This window comes from Platalea leucorodia (assembly GCF_965183815.1).
Source record: "Platalea leucorodia genome assembly, chromosome: 11".
NCBI lineage: Eukaryota > Metazoa > Chordata > Aves > Pelecaniformes > Threskiornithidae > Platalea > Platalea leucorodia.
In genome coordinates this window covers 20,599,094-20,617,699 of record NC_138833.1, presented here as the reverse complement: position 1 = coordinate 20,617,699, position 18,606 = coordinate 20,599,094, and the positions used below count along the sequence as shown (strand labels likewise).

The following is an 18,606-nucleotide window of genomic DNA, read 5'->3' as shown; positions in this document are numbered from 1 at the left end:
GCTGTGCCATAGGGCTGGACTCTGAAGCCCTCACAGGACACAAGCCAGCAAAGAGTAAACATGATTTAAAGAAGAGATAAGCAAAAATGATATGAAGATTTTCCAGAGAGAGTTGAAATCTGAACAGCCACGAACTGCCTTTGGGTCCGATAACCCGCAGGGATACTAACGCTACTGAACGAGCCCGCGGTCTGACCTGCTGAAAGAGATACTGTAATTTCAGACCCCTGCGTACATGGCACGGCAATCACTGTACGGGTGTATTTATACACTGCCATGGGCAAGTCATGAATTCAGGAGCGGCAGGATGGAGAAAGTAACCCCATATTATATTTAACCCTGGGTGTGTGCTATCGGGCAGGGTGCAGTGTGGTGGTCAAGCAGCCGAGGCATCCTGCTGCGGATCCAAAAGCGGGAGGTTGAGCCTTGCCCTGGGCTCATGCCAAGTTTTGCTTGGTCAGTGCAGCTGCAGCTAAAGCTGCGGTTATTCAAGGCAGAGAAGCGACTGCAGCGCCTGCCCTCCCTTGCGTGCCATCAGCTCCCCAGACCGGCAGCTCCAGCTGCGCGAGCGGCACAGGCCGGCCAAAGTCAGGCAGAACTTTGATTTTGACCTACTTAGATGCATGCGCTACCATAAAAAGGAAGCACAGAAATATGTGCATAATAAAACATTGCTGAGAACTTTCTGCTCTTATCACAAATCTTATCTCCTGTTTCTTACCCGTTCATGCTCTCTGGTCCTCATTTTTAACTTCCCTGTGTCCTGCTCAGACATAAAGATCCCTTTCACCAGTCTCTAGCGCTTTCCTGTTAAAGCCTTTGGAAACAGATTTGTGGCTAGATCTGTTCTGAACGTTTCCTTAAACACGGTGAACCCAGGATGTTTTCAGCTAGTGCTCACAGCACCGTGCGCCCCTGTGCTTGGCATGAGCTACCGGAACAACCCTCCCGGCCCCACCACCTCCGGCAGCCGAAGGTACCTGGTACATGATGGAGGATGGAGGCGGTTCGATGCATGGCTGCTGGTCTGGCAGCGGCAGCTCCTCCAGCAAGTCCACGTTGGACAAGGCATCCTCTAGCGTGACGTGAGTGGTCATGGTTCTGAATGTTCAGTTTCCGTGCTAAATCTGAAGTAAAAGAGAGGGTGATAGACAGACAGACAGCAACCAGAAGACCGAGTGGGAAAGCGCCACAGGACAAAACCACAACCACGACTGGCTGGCACTGCAGGAGACATGATCCCGGTTTATCTTGTTTTCCTTTTCTTGTGTATTTAACCTACATCTCTATGTCATCTCTCCTTCCGTGATTCAACAGCAGAGTAGGAATGCAGAATAAGAGGAACCCAACTACCCACTCATGCCCTTCTCTGCTTAACTCTATGCAAAACTGCTCAAGACAGAGCACAGCTGGGTGCTGCAGTGCAGCTTTAGCAGCCCCAAGTGAAAACGTGTGCTCTGGAATGCAAAGCGGCGCTATCAAAAATATCTCTCGAAGCAGCAGAATTAGAAAAGCCTGACCGATGCCGACACTCACACGCTCTCCTTCTCGCACACATGAACGGCGCTGGAAGCTGTAAACAAGAAATTGCATTCTCAAAGGTGAACCGGAAAGGATCGAGTGCTGCGCAGGCAGGCTGTGGCACTGCAAGCAGCGAAAAAAGAAGTCGCTGTTAAAAAAAAAAAAATTTTCCCTGTTTTTACCACACATGCAGTGTTCCCTGCCCAGTCCCAGCCTGCTGTGGAGCTGCCAACGGTGCCAGTTGCACATGAAATAAAAAGCAAAGGGAAACGTTTCTGAAAGCTCACTGGCACTTACCCCATGGAGGCTACCTCACGGGAACCTCAGGACAAACCTCTACCTCCCTTATCTCCGCTGCCATTCACCTTTGCTGTAAGAGCACAAGCACGGAGGGACGGCTGCTGTCACCCAGGCTGGGCGCTTGTATAATCACAGCCCCAAGGCTTCCCCTGTTAATACCTAATCCATGTGCAAAAGCTGTGGCTGACCTAGAGTGTGCGTCTCCTAGAAAAACACCCCGCTGCATTTAAACATTTGCAGAGAGAGAACTCGCTTTAAATATTGACATGTCATTCGTTAGCAAATCACCCCCCCCAGTGCCTTTTTCCCCGCTCAGAGCCTGTCTAGTTTCAAATGTGAGCCATCCAGTTTTGTAGCTCTAATCTGCAAGACAGCAGAGCTCTCTATTATCAAAGTTCCCATCAAGATACTCACACATTTCAATAAAACACCCTGCAGCCTTCACTTTGGCTCAGGCAAGTGGACTGAGCTCCTTGCCTGCCTTGTTACAGAGCATATTTTCCAATCCTTTAATCATCTCTTTGGCTTTTCTCTAAGCTTGATCCAATTTTGCAACTTTTTTGCTGAGGTGTGGACACCGTAGCAGGACACGGGGCTCCAGCAGTGTCTGCACAAGCACCAGATACAACAGCAACGTAGGCTCCCTCCTTGCGTACAATCACACCAGTTCCTTTCGTCGCAACAGCAGCTCCATAGGCGCTCATATTCAGCCGATTATCTGCTACAAATCCCTTAGGTCCTTTTTTTTTTTTTTAATTGAGTCACTGTTTCCAAGAATGTAAGTTTGCTTTTCATTTCCAGCACTGGCAGCATGGAAGGCCAATGGCTTTGGGATGTCCATAGGCAGACACACGTGCACCCGGCAAGGACCACAGCCAAGGGGGATGCACGCTGCCTGCAGTCCTGGGGAGGCTTCATGTTGGGTGACGAGAGGGACGAGTCTGCTGCTGTGCCTTTTATCATCATTGCTGCCTGCACGCATGGGCTGCAAGACTACGTATGAGCCTGGTAAAACCCATTCCACCTCCACAAATGCCTCCCCAAGGTACCAGGCAGCTGAGAAACAGGCTTGGTTATACCTGCAGCTGAAGCACCATGAAATAAGTGCCTGGAGAAAAAAAATCTCAAACAGCCCTTTCCCTACACGCTCAAATTTCTGTTTCCTCCTTCACCCCTCTTTGCTAAAATTGTTTCCTGTTACAAATTGTAGCAACTGTCAAAACCAGACATCAGGTCCCGGCACGCCGCGGGCAGCAGCAGCTTCCTCCCTGCCTGCAAGCGCCCTGCGCGGCTCCGCGCCAGGCAGGCGGCTCCGCTCGCCCGGCCCGCAGACCTCCGCGGCTGCCCACCGCCCTCCACCACCGTCCTCCAGCGCCTCAGGACTCTCCTCCGGGTTCCCAGAACAACATCCCTGGTACTCACACGCGCTTCATTACATATTTCAGGCTTGGGAAGAGAAAAACCTTCAATTTTATAGCTTTGAGGGCTGTAGCTGTTTATTTGGGCTCATTTCTCGTTTTTCTCTAAGGCCATTTGTGCAAGGTGTTGGCAGTTTGCTGTAATCAAAGACGCTTCCCCCATAACCCTGTGACACCGAAAGAGCTCAGCAGCTCAAGGGACAAAATTATTGCTGCTGTTTGGGCCATACCAGGAGATACAGTCCCAAACACACAGGGTCCTGCTGTGCCGGGCAGCGCACAAACCTGTGAGACAAAGCCAGTCCCTGCCCTAAAGATCTTGCACTCAAATAGAGGAAGAGAGGCAGCGTGTAGAAATACATGAACAGAAAAGGAAGCGTCAAGCCATAGTGGGCGAGTGCTGCAACCGGCCGTTGGCCCACCCCGTGCTTTGCCGTGGCTGAGCAGAGTGCAAGAATCCAGATGCAGATGGAAAAACTACATAGACTTTGAGGGTTGAACAGATGAGTCTTTACGGGGACTCCTAATTTCCATTCTACGCTTTCTTAAGCCTAACAGCAAAACCAACGGAGGCTACGGGGAAAAGCGTGGTCTGCCAGGACTTCCCCTGGGTCTCAAGCCCGTAACACCCTGCGACAGCCAGCAACCTCACAGCCGGAGCGTGTGACGGAGGGGCTACTGGTCCAGGGCCGGCAGACCTGGATCATCCCCCCAGATCATCCACGGAGGAGCAGCCACGAGCGATCTCCCGTCTGCCTACGCTGTGGCTCCTTGCCTGTAGGGTTGACAGGGGCCCTGCTCTTGGTTGGGGTCCACTGCCAGCTGAAAGCATCTAGCAGTTAGAGGCATTCTGCACTGGTACAAAGGCTGGGGAAGGCTCTGAAGGCACCAGCGATTGCTTGGCCCAGTCCACGGGGTGCTGCGTGGTGCCTCCCCACCACGGGGGCTGCCCAGGAGAGCCCAAAGGGGAAGCCCCACCGCCACAGACCCACGCCGTCCTCCCTCACCTTCCTGCAAATAGGTTTATAACACAAACGTGCTGGGTCTGCCCCGGCAAATCCAGCTTCATCCCCTCGGTCCAGTGATGAGGTGGGGCAGCCATCAGGTAACGTGGCAGCGACCAAGCGGCTCCAGCCCAGGGAAGACGGGAATCCCTGGGGACGTTCATCAAAAAGTTTTCATTAAGCCTTAACCGCCATCCACCACCTGGGCCTCAGGGCAGAGGCGGCCGCGCCGGGAAGAGGAGAGCCAGCCCGTGTTGGTGGTTTGCCGACGGCACTTCAGCACACGTGGCCGTGGGGCTGGGGGCCGCACCACCCACGGAGCAGCGCAGCAGCCTGCCCACGAATGGGGCTTTTTTGCTGCCGTAACACGTGTGCAGCGGGACGAGGCTTTCGCTCACACAGAGGAAGCGTAGCCTGCCTGCGTGGACTCAAACACAGCCACGCAGGCTGCTGGGAGCCATCTCGCAAAACTACTTTCTTCTCCATATCCCGCCGCTGGTCAGAGAGACAGACATCCCTCCGGTCCTACGTATTTTGGCAAAACTGAATGTGAGCCTGGCAGGAGCCAACCCCACCCCAGCAAAACCCCGGAGAGGGATGCAGCCAGCGGGCTGATTACCTCTTCTGCTAATGAGCGTTGGTGCTAACGAGTGCAGTGCTGCCCACACTTTCTGCCCATCTGCTGCAGAAACTTCCTCTCCCCATCCCACATCTCAATCTCAATCCCTCTGGCCATCTCTTACACCTTCTAAAGCCAAATGACCACGCTGAGGCACTGGGGCTTCTGGACACCGTAGGGAGCTGGCCACGCGAGGTCCACGCACAGGGCATGGCCCCACCACCCCAAAGGAGATATTAAGAGTTCCCGACACGGCGACTCGGTTGTGGCAGCATCCTGGGGGACAGATTTAACAGACAGCGTAGGAAGGCTTTGAGAAGGAGCGAGGATAGACATCCCAGATGTCTGAACTTGCAGGGCAGGTCCTACCTTCCCCACCCAAATGCTTGCCCAGAAGTATCGGTGCAATATCATCCTCTTCGCAGAGAAAGGAACAAAGATGGCTTTATTGTTAGGGCAGCTTGGGGGAACAAAGGAAGACTTTTAAAAGCAGGGCCATAATGAATATGTTGCATGCATGTGTGATCGGCTCCGAAGCTGCACAGCTGAGAGCTCAGGGGAAGTGGCACGGGCTGTTTTGGTTTTTCAGCTCTCCTGCTCCTACTGCAGGCATTCCCGCTGGAGCTGCGGTAGCTACCAAGAGCAGGAAAGGAGGCAGGAAAAAATGGGAACTGCCCAGGAGACTGGCAGTAAGACAGGGTCCAGGCCCTGCAAACCTGGGGTGAGATGAGCAGCAAAATGACTTTTGCTGGGGAAATGGCAATGTGGAGAAGGAGGACAAACTTCTGGTCCCCTCCTGATGATCTGGGATTCTTCTCCAGCTCTGATGCCCAGTCCCTGGGTAACCTGGGAAAGTAACTTGATTTGGTTTTGCCCCTGTGATAATGCTTCTCCGTCTTACTCCAAAATAGCATCTAACCTGTGGTCAGGAACCATCTGGCCCAACAAGTACCCCAGCGGACTGATGGCTTGCGCGCATAAAAGCAGAGCATTTCTGGTACCAAATTTCTCACAGCAAGAGGAGGATAAATGCTCCTGGCCATCAATGCATTTTTAGTCAAAAAGAATAACTTTAGGGTGCAAAAGCTTAGTTTGACCCTTGCCTAAAATGCACGGGATTAAAGTGCCCTGTGTTTTAGCACGCATGCCATCAACCCCTTCTCACATGCTCTAAGAATTACTTGTAATTGCAACCACCGCCACTGTCGGGAGGTTCTTTGCAGGAGCAAATAAACACAGCCAGGATAAGCGAGGCTGGCAGAGCTGGGCTGCTGCCCTACGCAGACACAGATGTTAATAACCATGAAATTACCCTTCCCATTAAAAAAGGAAGCCAAACTGCACGACTCCTGAAGCTGTTTTTCTGTATCTCCACTCTACGTTTTCTGCCATTCCACTAGGGCTGCGTTCCAGACATTTGCACCGCCTCTGTCTCTCAGCAACACAATTATTTTGGAATTTATTTCTTTTAGAATAGCTTCATCTTTTTTTTTCTGGTGCCAAAGAGGGTCAAGGAAGGAGACAGGTAGAGGAAGCTACATCTCCAACATAGTTGAGAAATTTAGAGCAAGTTTTCAAGCAACCCCATTGCTGACAGTTAAAGAGCTTCTTGGGAAATTAAATCATACAGGACAGTATTGTCAACAGTTGACCAATTATTGATTTTCCAAAACTGATCTTGCTATCTTTCATGCAAAGATGATAACTGCTGGTTAATAAAATTATTATCAGGAAATCAGCATAGTCAGAGACCCTGGTCATAAAATGGAAGATTTTTGCATATTCCTTGGGCTTTATTAATAACAATTAAGTGTACAGAGAAAAGGAGAAAATAATTATCCTTTGCAGGGAACTACCCTAGAGTTACACGGCTGTGACAGACACCAAAACACCGGGCTAGCCACCCATCTCGGTGACTAACCCCAGACAACTGTCAGCACGCAAACAGGAGGGCGCTTTTTCTTTCGGTATCTGTGCCGGGCAGGAGGGCGCAGAGGGTTTAGCGACTCCGCCGAATTCTACGAGATCTTTGTGATCCAAACGCCCCGGTCAGGAACCCCCCGCGGAAAGCGGCAGATGGCGAAGGGGGACAAGCTCTGCTGCTGGCTGTGTCCTCTGACAGCACGCACAGCCATCACCCTTCCCCCTTCTCCAAAACAACCCTGAGCAGGCAGGCAGGTTTTAGTATGTGCCTCTTTTTCTTCTCCTCATTCCTTCCCGGTCCTTCCAACCTACGGCAATTTCCTGCAGAATCCATCCATCCATTCCTCCCCAGGTGGGATGCGGCTGGCACCAGGCACGTCCAGCATCCTCGGGTGGAAAGTTCAATACAAAGAAACGCTACCCGGGGCGCACCTCGCTCCTGGCGGCTCTCCGGCACGGGAAACCCGGCGGTTTTGGAAGGGCAAGGTTTTGCTCACTCCAACGGACGCCAAAGCACGACCCCGCGGGCTCAGCCCCAGCCCATCGCTCCCAACCTCAGCCCATCGCTCCCAACCCCAGCCCATCGCTCCCAACCCAGGCTCCGACCCCGCCGCTTCCTCCTTCCCCCTCCTCCCCCAGGGACACCATATTTTCACGCCACGGGCGATCCGGGCGCTGGTCGGGAGCCCCCACCGGGGCCACCTTCAGCCTCCAGCCTCCAGCCTCCGGCCCGCCGCTCCTCCATCCCCTCCATCCCCTCCATCCCCCTTTCTCCCTGCGCCGAGCATCGCCGCGGCCCCGGCCGGGCTTAGCGCTGCCGCTGCTGCCCGCGCTGGGGCCTGCAGCGCCCGCCGGGCCCGGGGCTCGGCCCCTTCCCCCGCTCCTGGGGGCGCGGAGCCGGGATGCGAGGGAGGGAGAGGGGGGGATTTGCGCTATTTTTTTCCCCGCCCGGCGCCTTGCAGTGGCTGCGGGGAGGCTGAATGCTGCAGGTAGCTCTAAGCATTGTGGGATACATCCCCGCACATCCCGGCCCGGCCGGGCCTCCCGCCCTCCCGCTGCCCCCGGGGCGGCAGCACCTGCCCCGCCGCTGCCCCCCCCCCGCCGCCCCCGCTGAGCCCGGGGGGGCACCGGCCTCGGCGGCGGGCGCAGCTCCGCGCCGCCCGGGGGAGGGAGGGAGGGGGTGAGGCCGCGCAGCCCCCGCGCAGCCCCCGCGCCCACCGCCGCCCCGCTCACCTGCGGCTCCGCGGGGTGCGCTGCTGCGCGGGGCGGGATGCTGCGCTCCGCGGGGCGCGGTGCTCGGCGCCGCCCGCACAAAGAGCAGGAAATGGCTGCAGCAAGTGCACTTCCGCGGCTCTCCGCCGGCCCCTCCGCACGGCGGCGGGGGGGGAGCCCCGGCCCCCGCCGCGGGAAGGGGCTGGAGCCGCACGGGCGGCTCCTCCCCCGGGCAGCGCCGGGGATGCGCGGCGGGGGCTGGGGGGGGGACCGCATCCCCCCCGCCGCGGCCGCTGCGCCGCGGGAGGGCCGGGGTGGCGGCAGCGCGGGAGGGGGGAGGCCAGCAGCTCCCCCCCCCCACCCCGGTGCACGGAGGGGCCGGGGCCGGGGGCGGCTGCCGCGGCCCCCCGGGGGCCTGACCCTGGGTGAGGGCGTTTGGGTCCCCGAGAAGGCAGGACCCGGCTGGGATTCCCCCTTTCCCTGCTGCTGCGCCTGCTGGGGCTCAGGTACTCAGCCTCTCTTCCCCTCGGAGGACCTGTACCGTCGTTAGGCTTTACCTACCATTTTCACGAAAGCCGTGTTTATAGAATACACATGCAGCCTCGGATCCCTGAGCATGTAAGGGACCCAAACCAGAAGGCAATGCCTTTGCTCAGAGCTCCAAGCCGCTTCTGAGTCAGCACCGTATCCGAAAGATCTTCCTTTTGGCATCTGGCATTTCTTCAGGGACAAGTTTCCAGTCCTTCTGCTCATGCTTCTTTTTAAAGCTCCAATACAGCTCTTCAGATCTACTGTGAAATCCAAACTGGACCTCTTACAGCTTTCAGAGGAACATCACCTCATGGTGAGGCGACAGAAACCCTGTACAGGGCCTTCATTCGTTTTTCTGCAGCCCTCACCTTCTGATGCGGCTGTCTGTCTGTTTTTTGAAGGACACTGATGGATACCCAAGGACTTCTGCAAGTCTAGATATAGGTCTAGATCTACTTCCTTGGTGGCCCTGGCAGCGTCCCTTTCCTGAGCATCAGCCTATGCTAACAACGCACTGCCGGCTGGCCCTACCTAGAGTGACCGCTCCTGGTTCCTTAGGGACTGCTGCTCGGTCGTCCATGCTAGCGTGGGCTGAGCTTGCTCCCCATGGCTGTACGTTGGCTCCGCAGGGAAGCTTGGACACCAGGTTTACACTGTAGCGCTGCTACTATAGGTTGAATGGATGCCATGGGCTGAAGGCACCGGGGTCTGCAAACTACAAAAGCAGCAAGACAGTCTTAGAAACTCTCTTTGTTTTAATAAACAAACAGGACCACACCTGGAAAAAATCTACGGATAGCATTTCTGCGAGTAGACTCTTCTCCTTCCCCTGCATAGCATTTCTTCTGCCTCACCTTTAACTGGAACATTTTGTAGCCATCATTCCTCTTTTTACTATTTATTGCTTGTCAGAAAAAATCAGTAAGTGAGCATTCTTACTGCAGATCCAAAAGACTTAACAGCTAATATTGCTCTGAGGCCATGGGTGAAACAAGGTCAGTTCAAGAAAAATGGCAGTAAAAACTGCTGTGGACTTTTTTTTTTGCAGAGTTTAATCTGCTCCCATTATCAGCCAGGCTGAGGGTGATGGGAATTCCATGAATGTTATGATATTATTTTAATTTTCTACTCTGTGTTGTCTTAGATCGTTCAATAATAGAATGAGCGTCTCTGCATTTGTCTTGCAGATCTCTCTGCAGGCTGGGCAGACCGGCAGCGAGGGGCAGGCCCCACGCAGCGACGGAGGCAGGAGTGTGTGCATCAGCTGGTTATGTGTGGAGGGGAGAGATAACACGATGGTGGGGTGGGCTGAACAGAAGAATACACACAAATTTGAAGTGGCTGCCAAGTGAGATTTAGCAGAGCCATTCACCCGAATCCTGCTGTGCTGACGAGCGCAGCGTTCAGAGAGGACAAAGCCAAACATCGCACAGAAACATGTTCATTAAAAAATGTTTCAGGAAATTCTAGATTTTTTTCAGGCCTGATTTTAGGGTAATTACCCACTGGAACAAGCACCCACAACCCCCACTTCCCCAGGGTGAGCAACACATGCCCAGGAAAAATCTTTTCGTGGCTAATGTTGCCGCACTCCAGCCCCTGGTCTCCACTGAGAAGCATCAGCTGCTCTTTCTAGATGAGGTTACTGCTTGACTACCTTTTGAGCTGGGACGCCAGCCTGGCCGTGCCAGCGTTTGACCATTGCAGCAGCGGGTCGGGGACGCGCTGGGACAGTGCTCTGGGCCTCCGCTCCGGCCAAATGTGCGGCGTAGGCAGAGCCGTGCCCTCGCCGCCTCTGATAACCAGCAGGCAGGAGTAGGGAGAAGCGCAAACTGCCACCTTTCTGCAGAACAGCCAAGCAAAGAGGGTCAAACGGGCAAAGGGGGAACGGTTTCAACATTCAGCACATTGCAAATGCTTTCCAAGGAGACAGGGAAGGGGTATTCAGAGAAAGGTTATTTGCGGCAGGAGACAGCTGATATTCTCACCTCTACTCTGTGGAGAACGTCTACCGTTAAGCCACATGAAGGGCACAAGTCAAAACTTGCCATAGAAACTGCTATGGTGGGAGAAGACGGTGTTACAGTGTGTTAACATCATGGCATTATCACAGTATGGCACTGCCCTTTTGAGATTCGTGACGTCCCCTGTAAATAACTGTGGGAAAACATCCTTTGGGAGCACTCAAATATTATTACCCCCATTTCACAAAGATTCAGAGGATTTAAAGCCACCACAATGCATGTTTAGATGTAGAAATTTATGTGTTCATATAGTAAATTACCCAATTTGCAGAGCTTCTGAATACTTCCTACCCCCAATAAACCCAGCACATAATCTAACCCCAGAACATAGCCATAGTTATGGGGAACAGAGATATTTCAGAAAGCCAGAAGAAGCCTGTTTGTTTGCTTCTTGGTGGGGAGGATTTGGAGGAAGAGCAAGCTGTGTGATTATAAGAGCATGAGGATGGTTTTTGCATTTTGGCTAACATATAGTGAAAGCCACAGTTGGGACTCAGCTATTTTATTGTTTGTAAAAATAGGGATTGTGTACATAGAAATACTGCAAAAGAAAACTGAACATAAAACATCACAATATTATTTTGTGCAATACTCTCTAGCTAATAAATATTACACTTATCCAAATATAAATATAATCTCAGAAACGTTACCTAGCGGAGCAATATTGCTGCTACTTAATAGCAACCTCCTCGAGCTCGGCAGACCCCTGGTTCCTCCCAGGATGGAGGGGGCAGCAAGCCAGAAGCTTAACTGGGTGAGCCTGCAGATACCCCTGCCACAGCGTGTCTGTGCTCAGGGAAGAATCGTTGCAGAGTGGCTGTACGGATTGTCTAAGTGCAATCGAGAGGGGGAGAAAAATAGGGTTATGGGCAGCTGTCCTCAAATCTAGCTGTAGATGTGCAGTTTAACATGGTTAGGGCTACTGGAAACTTCAGTGGCTAAAAGCCCAATTTAGCATCACCAGAATGTGACAACAGGCTAACTCAGGCTAAAGGATGAGAGGGACAAGGAGAAACTTAGCTTAAATTCACTGTAGGCAAAAATTCAAAATCTGTTTATAGATGCTCATATTCCACATATTGGTTCAGACTACCAAGAGATTTTGGCAGCAATCCTGGTTTGAAGGATCCTGCATTTAGGATTCTGCATTTAGGATTCACAGCCTCCGGTCTGAATGTTAGGATTCTCCTTGCCTGGGAGAGTCATTCTGCATGATACTTGTAGGAGTCAACCAAAGAAAATAATGTGGAATCAAAGCAAAGTGGGAAGATGTATAAGGCAGGAACTAATGCCTTGCCCGCATCCATATACCTGAAAAGATATTCTGGCTCCTAAAAGCTACCCTAGAACCATTGGACTGAAAAATACCAAAAATTAAGCCTCCTTCTATGAAGAAATAGTTTGACAGAGGATGTGTGAGGTCATGGGATTACATTATTTCCTTGTTCCATTTTTGTTGGCAAACATAGTTGAACCTGACTTCTGTAATGATGGGAGAGAGTGCTGCTGGAAGTTTGCACCTCGGAGTTTTTGTAAACTGCTGTCACATAAGCTTTAGCCGTGTTCTCGCCTGCCCAAACAGAGAAGCATCAAAAAAATACTGCATATATGCACATATCATCTGTGAGTCCTCTTGACTTCTCTAGTTATTGTTAATGCTAAGCAGAAAGTCCTGATCTTATTTACAAATTCTGCATGATGCTAACACCCGCACTTTTGGTTTTAAGGTCAGTTATGTCAAAACAGTGTCTCTGTCTTGTGGTGAAAAAGTAGATTTTTCACTGAAGTACCAGGAGATGGATATTGTTTATACCTTCTTCTGCTGTCACCACATAATGTGGAACTCCTCGTGGAGTAAGTACCCAGGCAGTCCATTCGCATAGGACTTTTTCTTTGATCCCTAGAGGATTCACCAATTTGTTCACAGAAGAGATGGAAAAGTCTTTACTTGTGATGATTCAGTTACTCTTTGAAGTAGGAGCAAACTCTTCTCATTATCAGTGATGCACCGAGTACATACTCTGCATGTCTTCCCCTCATGGCTGCCCTTCTGAGCCCTCCGGCTCCAGTCTTCCAACCACGCGAGTTCAGGAGTAGGTTCCTGTGCCTTTCACAGATAATCAGGTCCTGGGATCCTGTCTTGTCCTGCACTGGAGACACATGGCACTCTGCACTGCTCAGTCCTCTGTGCTCAGTTCAAAGAAATTGGATGGAGATCAGGTATTTATCTTCTGATGTAGAAAGACTGAAGAAAAAACTAATACAAACTTTCAGCTTTGAGTCTCCCCCTCCAAGACTGTCTCTGTTTGCATCAGAGTCCCATTTTCCCACTCACTATACAATGCAATTTGAGAGCATTTCAAGACTCTTCAACACGGTGCTTTTTCTCTTCTTTCCTTACAAACTCGCACGCACACGCAGACACCTCATCAGCTTATCGGGTACCAGAATCCTGTTCTTGGTATGCCACAGTTTCAGAGAAAATCATGCAAAGGGAGAACAAAACCACCTTGAAATACCACCATCAGAAATGCAGTCACTAAATCCAGCCTGTTCCCCCGTGTCCCAGGCTTATTCCTGTCCAGAGCTTTCAGGTCCAGCCCACTCTGAATAAGAGAGCCAGGGAAATGTCTAAACGTTCCTCCTCAGTCAAAGTAAGAGTTTTTTTTTCCCCAGGGAAGACCTTAATTTGGGATTTCACAGAACTGGAATAGCAATGTCAGATCTCTTAGTTTTGAGGCTGTATCTTCAGGAGAAATGCATTTGCTGGACTGTGTGGTTCAGGACTGTGCTCAGTTGCTGGTTCTGCTTGTAAGCTGCAAACCACGTTCTTGGCCAAACCAAAGCCTGTGTCTGTCTAGGCTCTGGAAGACCTGGGGATATCTTGTCTGTCTGGAAGTACCGGCCTCTGCCCTCTCCTTCTCCCCAGGCATATGGCAAGTGTCTAGGGTGAGAGGATTCCTGTTAATGCTTTATGTGGGGAAAATCCAGCCATCCACCCTCTCAGGACTCTCTTAGCTTCACTTAGCGGCCGTTGCCACGATTACAGATCAAACTCTGAGATTTCACTCAGCTGATAGAGCAGAACAGAAAAGGACGGCCGGTCATCTTTCCTCTGAGCAGGGGAGAGAAGAGAGAGGGAGAACATTAATGTCAGCTTGAGAGGAATGGCAAGGTTAGGAAGGAAAACCTTGTGAAGAAACTGAGTATTAAGAAAAATACAATCTATTGCTAGAGAGAAAATGTCAGTGGAAGAATGAGCTTCCTTCTGTGCAATGTTTCTTTTCTACTAGCAGTGAATTTTGCCTAGTGGACACTAAGTACCTTGTAATGGGTTGGCAGTCATTTTTACCATCACTATTAAAACTCAGCCCCACAGATCCACAGCTTTCTTAGGAAGCAAACTGTTGGATTAACTTGACTTAACGTAGACTTCTCAGTGAAGTCAACACACTCTATAGAAACAGCAGCTTAAATAAAGAGCAAAGAGCCTAGGGTTTGCTTGCTAGGGCAGATGAAAGCTACAGAGTGCGTCACCTCCAGGATTTTATCTTGTGTCAGCATGTGAAGTGTATACCTCTCTCTCCTCCTAAAAGCCAAGGGAAGAGAGCTCTTGTCTTTGGGAACTAGGCTCTCCCATTGCAATACTAACCATCCTCCAGCAGTGGCTCATGACCTCATAAATCGCCTTGGAGGCCAGCTTGGGTTTGTAGAGCCGAAATCCTGCATTGATTTCTTCCACCACTTCTGCATTGGTGCGATTCTCATAGGGGATTTTACCTTCACTGAAGACCTCCCACATCAGCACTCCTAAAGCAAACAAATGAGAAAAATCACAAAAAAAGCAAATAAAATCCTCAGCAGGCCCACGGCCACCTTCCGCCTGCTCTTCTCTGCAGCTCAATGTTGTCGTCTGTTACTTGGAAAAGCATTTTCCCTCGGATTCTCAGTACACATCTGAAAAATCAGGCCCTAACACAGCTGTACAGTTTGAGGATGCCAACTAGGATCTCTGCTGGGCACTGGACTGTGTGGAAGTACCAGTTTGGTCACTGCAAGTTTGACTTCTCTGCATCCTACTTCACGATAGTCTAGCACGACAGGGATGTCTTTCTCCATGAGTCAGACAAAGTCTTAGTGTGTTACGTGTCAGAAAGCAGAGCAGTGTCCTATGTCTTCTCCCAAACTGTGAAGAAGAGGGAATGCTTGTGCATGTACTCCATCCAGATATGTAATCTGGCAAAGAGAACCCGCTTTTTGTCACTGATTCAGTTTATCTATTTTTGCTTCCAGTTAATCAATCCCATACAAGAGACATGTCGCTGATGTTCCCACCTGCAGTGTGTCCTACACCAGAATCTGCTTGTATTTTGGTGAGAAAGCAATACGAACTGCTCCATTCCTGTTAGTCAGCTTAGCTTCAGCACTGGGAACTCCTCGCCTGCAAAACGTCCCAGGTGCTGTGATTCACTGGGATGAATTCACATGCAGTGACAGTGGAATTTCAAAGGATTGCAGCACATTTTTCCTCTTTTCCTAAAGAGTCAAATGGTTTCCTATGATTACTGTTCAGAGCAGTAGAGAAACTCCTGCTTCTCTAGTGTGGTGGAAGAGGGACAGGCAAAGACAAAAAGCCTGTGGAATAGGTTGTGGTTGGCCAGCAGATCAGAGAGGCTCTGCAAATGGAGTGAATGCAGGGCATCTGTGTTATTATTAGGTTTCATTTCCCTGGTCACCTAATATGACTGACTTTGTAAACTGCGTTCACATTGTATTAGAAAAGGGAGACAGACAGATAGATAGACCTATCTGAAATAACGTTGTGTAACCACAGTCAACTTTGCTAAATAATGCCCGCTCTCCAGCTTTGAATTCTTCAACTAGGAAGATGCATAGAGATTGCAGCTCCTCACCAATGATATTGGCTCTACCGGAGAATAAGCAAAGCAGTTGTACTCCCCCAGTGTGCAGATTCCTGCACTGGGATTTGTTCTCCTGGGCACAGCAGGGTTTCAGGCCTGGCAGAAGAGCTGAATGGGCTGCAGAGTAGCGGAGCAGAAAGCTTCTCACAGTCATGAGAGCACGACATGACAGAGGAATCCTCTTATGCAAACCCCACTGGATGGGGAGATAACAAGTCTGACAGATGTACAACACTGCCGTCTGCACATTTCACAAAGAAGGACTGACCAACGCAAACAAAGCTCACCGGTATTTCATTCAGCCCTGAAACTGGAGTGAGCCAACTTCGCCAGGCTTGGCTTGACTGTAAATCAAACTGAGCACTCTTTTTGGAAGCGTCTGGCCCTCAGTGTAGAGGCCACTTTCCGATTTGTGAAGCGGAAGAACATTCTTACCAAAGTAGCATCTCTCCCCGCGTCACTGCCACTTTGCTGTGAGGGATCAGAGAGAGCTCCGCTGGCAAATGTTGTCCCTTGGTATGACGTGGTGAGTGCTGACAGCCTCCTCCACGTGCCAGGGGACACGGAAAGAGGAATGGTGCTCTCTGAAGCATCTCTGGGTTGGGTTCTCGAAGGCTGTTGCATGGGTCTGAGCACCCAGCTCCCACCGTGCTGCTCGTAACCCACCACAGGAATGCACAACTTCAACCGGCGTGAGGGCCACAGCAGAGCACAGCAAAGGGAGAGGGAAGCACAGAATTCACAGGCACAGACTAGGAAAGGTTATAATCCTGCATTATTTACTGCTAGGCCCGGAGCTGAGTGGCACCCCATTGACTGTGTGCTGTGCACAGCACACTGCACCGATTCATTCTGCAATACCGCGATTTGCATGTTAGCTGGAGATGGGCCAGATACATCAGCGTGCCAGATCAACAGGCCAGGGGATAGCTGTTGTTATCTCCAGTGCCGATGACTTTGGGGAAAAAAATACACAATGGCTTTCTTATCTATGAGGGTCCAGAAGGGAGATGAAAGAACGGACGCAAATCATAAAACAATGCATTGGGGAGCAGGAAATGAGGTGAGAAAATGTGAGCAGTGAAATAATATTTTCAGATTGGCATAAAGCAAACGGAGTCAGCAGAGCAAACTTGGAAAAGCAGAGGGTTTGAGTGAAGCATCAGTGCCCGAGTCTGACATGCAGAGAGATGGAGTGCCTAAATGTCTTTCCTTTCCTTTCCTTTCCTTACATAGTCTCGTCGGTGACTCTCCAACCTTTTCTTGGAGACCCCTGCTATAGCACCATGAAACAGAGTTCGTTATTTGCTATTACGTAACATCGCATAGGTGTAACGCATGAAGTTGGCAGTATTTGCAGCATTCCAAAGTGTCTAGGTGGTTTGCTAGTCTTTCCTTTCTTTCACTTAAATGACTTAGTCTTGCTTTCCTAAGCCATTATTCAGGCAAAACACCCTTGGAGCCCAGAGGATGTAGTGTTTAGGAGAGTCTACTTGAGGACTGAGCCCCTAGGTTTTTCTGAGCTGGTGTTGAATTTTTTTTCCATTCTGACAATTGATTCTTACCAAATGACCAAACGTCAGATTTGGTGCTATAGTTGCTGTAGGAGAAAACCTCTGGAGCAGACCACTTGACTGGAAACTTGGTACCCGTGGAGCTGGTATACTGATCGTCAAGGACAATCCTGGAAAAGGAAAAGAAGGGAGCGTGCTGAGCAACCCCCCCGTCCTGTGACAGCCCCGCAGGGAGCGTGCGCAGCCTCGGCGGCATTACCTCGACATCCCAAAGTCGGACACTTTGACCACGTGGGATTCCCCCACCAGGCAGTTCCTAGCGGCCTGCAAGAAAACAAGGTGCAAAGGCAGAAAGTCAGAGCTGAAAGACTATCGCGGCCACTCCGTTGCTTTTATCCTGGCAGAGCAGATAGTGCTTAAAGAAAGGAGAATCAAAGTGACATTGTACCATACAAAGAGGGTGAAAACTTGAGATTCTCATGCTTTCTGTACATTTTATGGCCAGCATGTTCCTGTTGCCAAGAAAGTTTTTCAACCATCAGTCTGACCTGCAGGCCCTTGTTGCCCAGAAAGGGCAGAGAAAGCCCCTAAAATATCCACAGCTACCCACAGTCCTTGCTCCTCTAACAAAACACCAGCAGTGACTCATGCAGATTGATTGAAGACCACGTATTCAAAAGTACTTTATCAGCAATGCACGTTTATGCATATGCTAAAACAGGTCTTTTTGGTATCTTCACTAATGTTAGACATGAAGAGTGGTCAGGCCCTGGGAACTGTGGGAGCTGGGGCTCTCGGGGGACAAAAAAGTCCACTCAGAAAAAGAGACAAACTTTATGTCCTCGTTTCTTCTCTCTCAAACACAATTAAGGGAAATAGATTAATCAATGCTTCAGGGGATGCGCTTTTTTCCTAAAGTATTGATGCTGCTTCTGCACTAAGGGACGATACTGGATCCCCTGTCAACAGATAGGTAGGAGGAGTGTGAAAGCAGAAATTAAGGAAGGGAGAAGGCACAGGGAAAAGCCCAGCTGGAGCAGAGGAAAAGTCTATCTGGGACCAACATACCAGATCTCTGTGGATGACAGAGTTTTGTTCCAGATAAGCCATTCCTTCACACACATCTTGGCACATCCCCAGCAGGGTTTCCTTTGAAAAACTGCCCCGCTGGCTCCTGAGGTAGTCGGACAAGCAGCCGTTCTCCATGAACTCAAACACCAGGCAAATGGGAGTATTCTCAAAGCACACCCCATAAAGCTGGACTAGCTTGGGGTGAGACAGCTTCCTGCGGGATGGGGAGGGAAGGTGGAAAAAGAGGCTGAAACAGGCTCAGTGCCTTCTGTCCTCACAGCTGTGTTATACACAGCCACCTATGCCACCCTGCTGCATTCCTCTCTCTGCAAAGGCCAGCTATGAAAGCAGAAAGAAGAAAACGTGTAGACCAAGTCTAACGTCAAGTAGCACTAAGTATTATCCCATTTTAATGGTAATGGTCACCAAAAGGCTTTTCTGCATGGAAGATCATCCAGTCAAACAAACAAAAAAATCCATTCCTGTCTGCTTTGAAGGGAGGGAAATGTAAAAAATACAAAGTCAATAAAACCAAGGAGAAATATAG

At 50.6% G+C, this 18,606-nt stretch overlaps 2 protein-coding genes across 5 annotated transcripts in view; both read right to left on the bottom strand.

Annotated features, from left to right (window-relative positions):
• The window catches only part of CYFIP2 (cytoplasmic FMR1 interacting protein 2), a 55,851-nt gene extending 47,745 nt beyond the window's left edge, over positions 1 to 8,106 (bottom strand). For 3 of the 4 annotated variants that reach the window (XM_082323917.1, XM_082323919.1, XM_082323920.1), the window contains exons 1-2: positions 8,019 to 8,106; positions 981 to 1,127 (exon numbers count right to left, since the gene is read on the bottom strand). In XM_082323917.1, coding sequence (XP_082180043.1) covers positions 981 to 1,097 — 117 coding nt within the window. In that variant the 5' untranslated portion in view covers positions 1,098 to 1,127; positions 8,019 to 8,106. Of the gene's footprint in view, positions 1 to 980; positions 1,128 to 1,536; positions 1,555 to 8,018 lie in introns of those variants that run through there. The other variant, XM_082323918.1, reaches the window with a different exon arrangement.
• Positions 8,107 to 11,371: 3,265 nt separating this feature from the next.
• The window catches only part of ITK (IL2 inducible T cell kinase), a 33,248-nt gene continuing 26,013 nt past the window's right edge, over positions 11,372 to 18,606 (bottom strand). The window contains exons 13-17 of the mRNA XM_082324427.1: positions 18,057 to 18,273; positions 17,248 to 17,312; positions 17,040 to 17,158; positions 14,205 to 14,362; positions 11,372 to 13,667 (exon numbers count right to left, since the gene is read on the bottom strand). Of these exons, the coding sequence (XP_082180553.1) occupies positions 13,596 to 13,667; positions 14,205 to 14,362; positions 17,040 to 17,158; positions 17,248 to 17,312; positions 18,057 to 18,273 (631 nt within the window). The 3' untranslated portion in view covers positions 11,372 to 13,595. The remainder of the gene's footprint in view (positions 13,668 to 14,204; positions 14,363 to 17,039; positions 17,159 to 17,247; positions 17,313 to 18,056; positions 18,274 to 18,606) is intronic.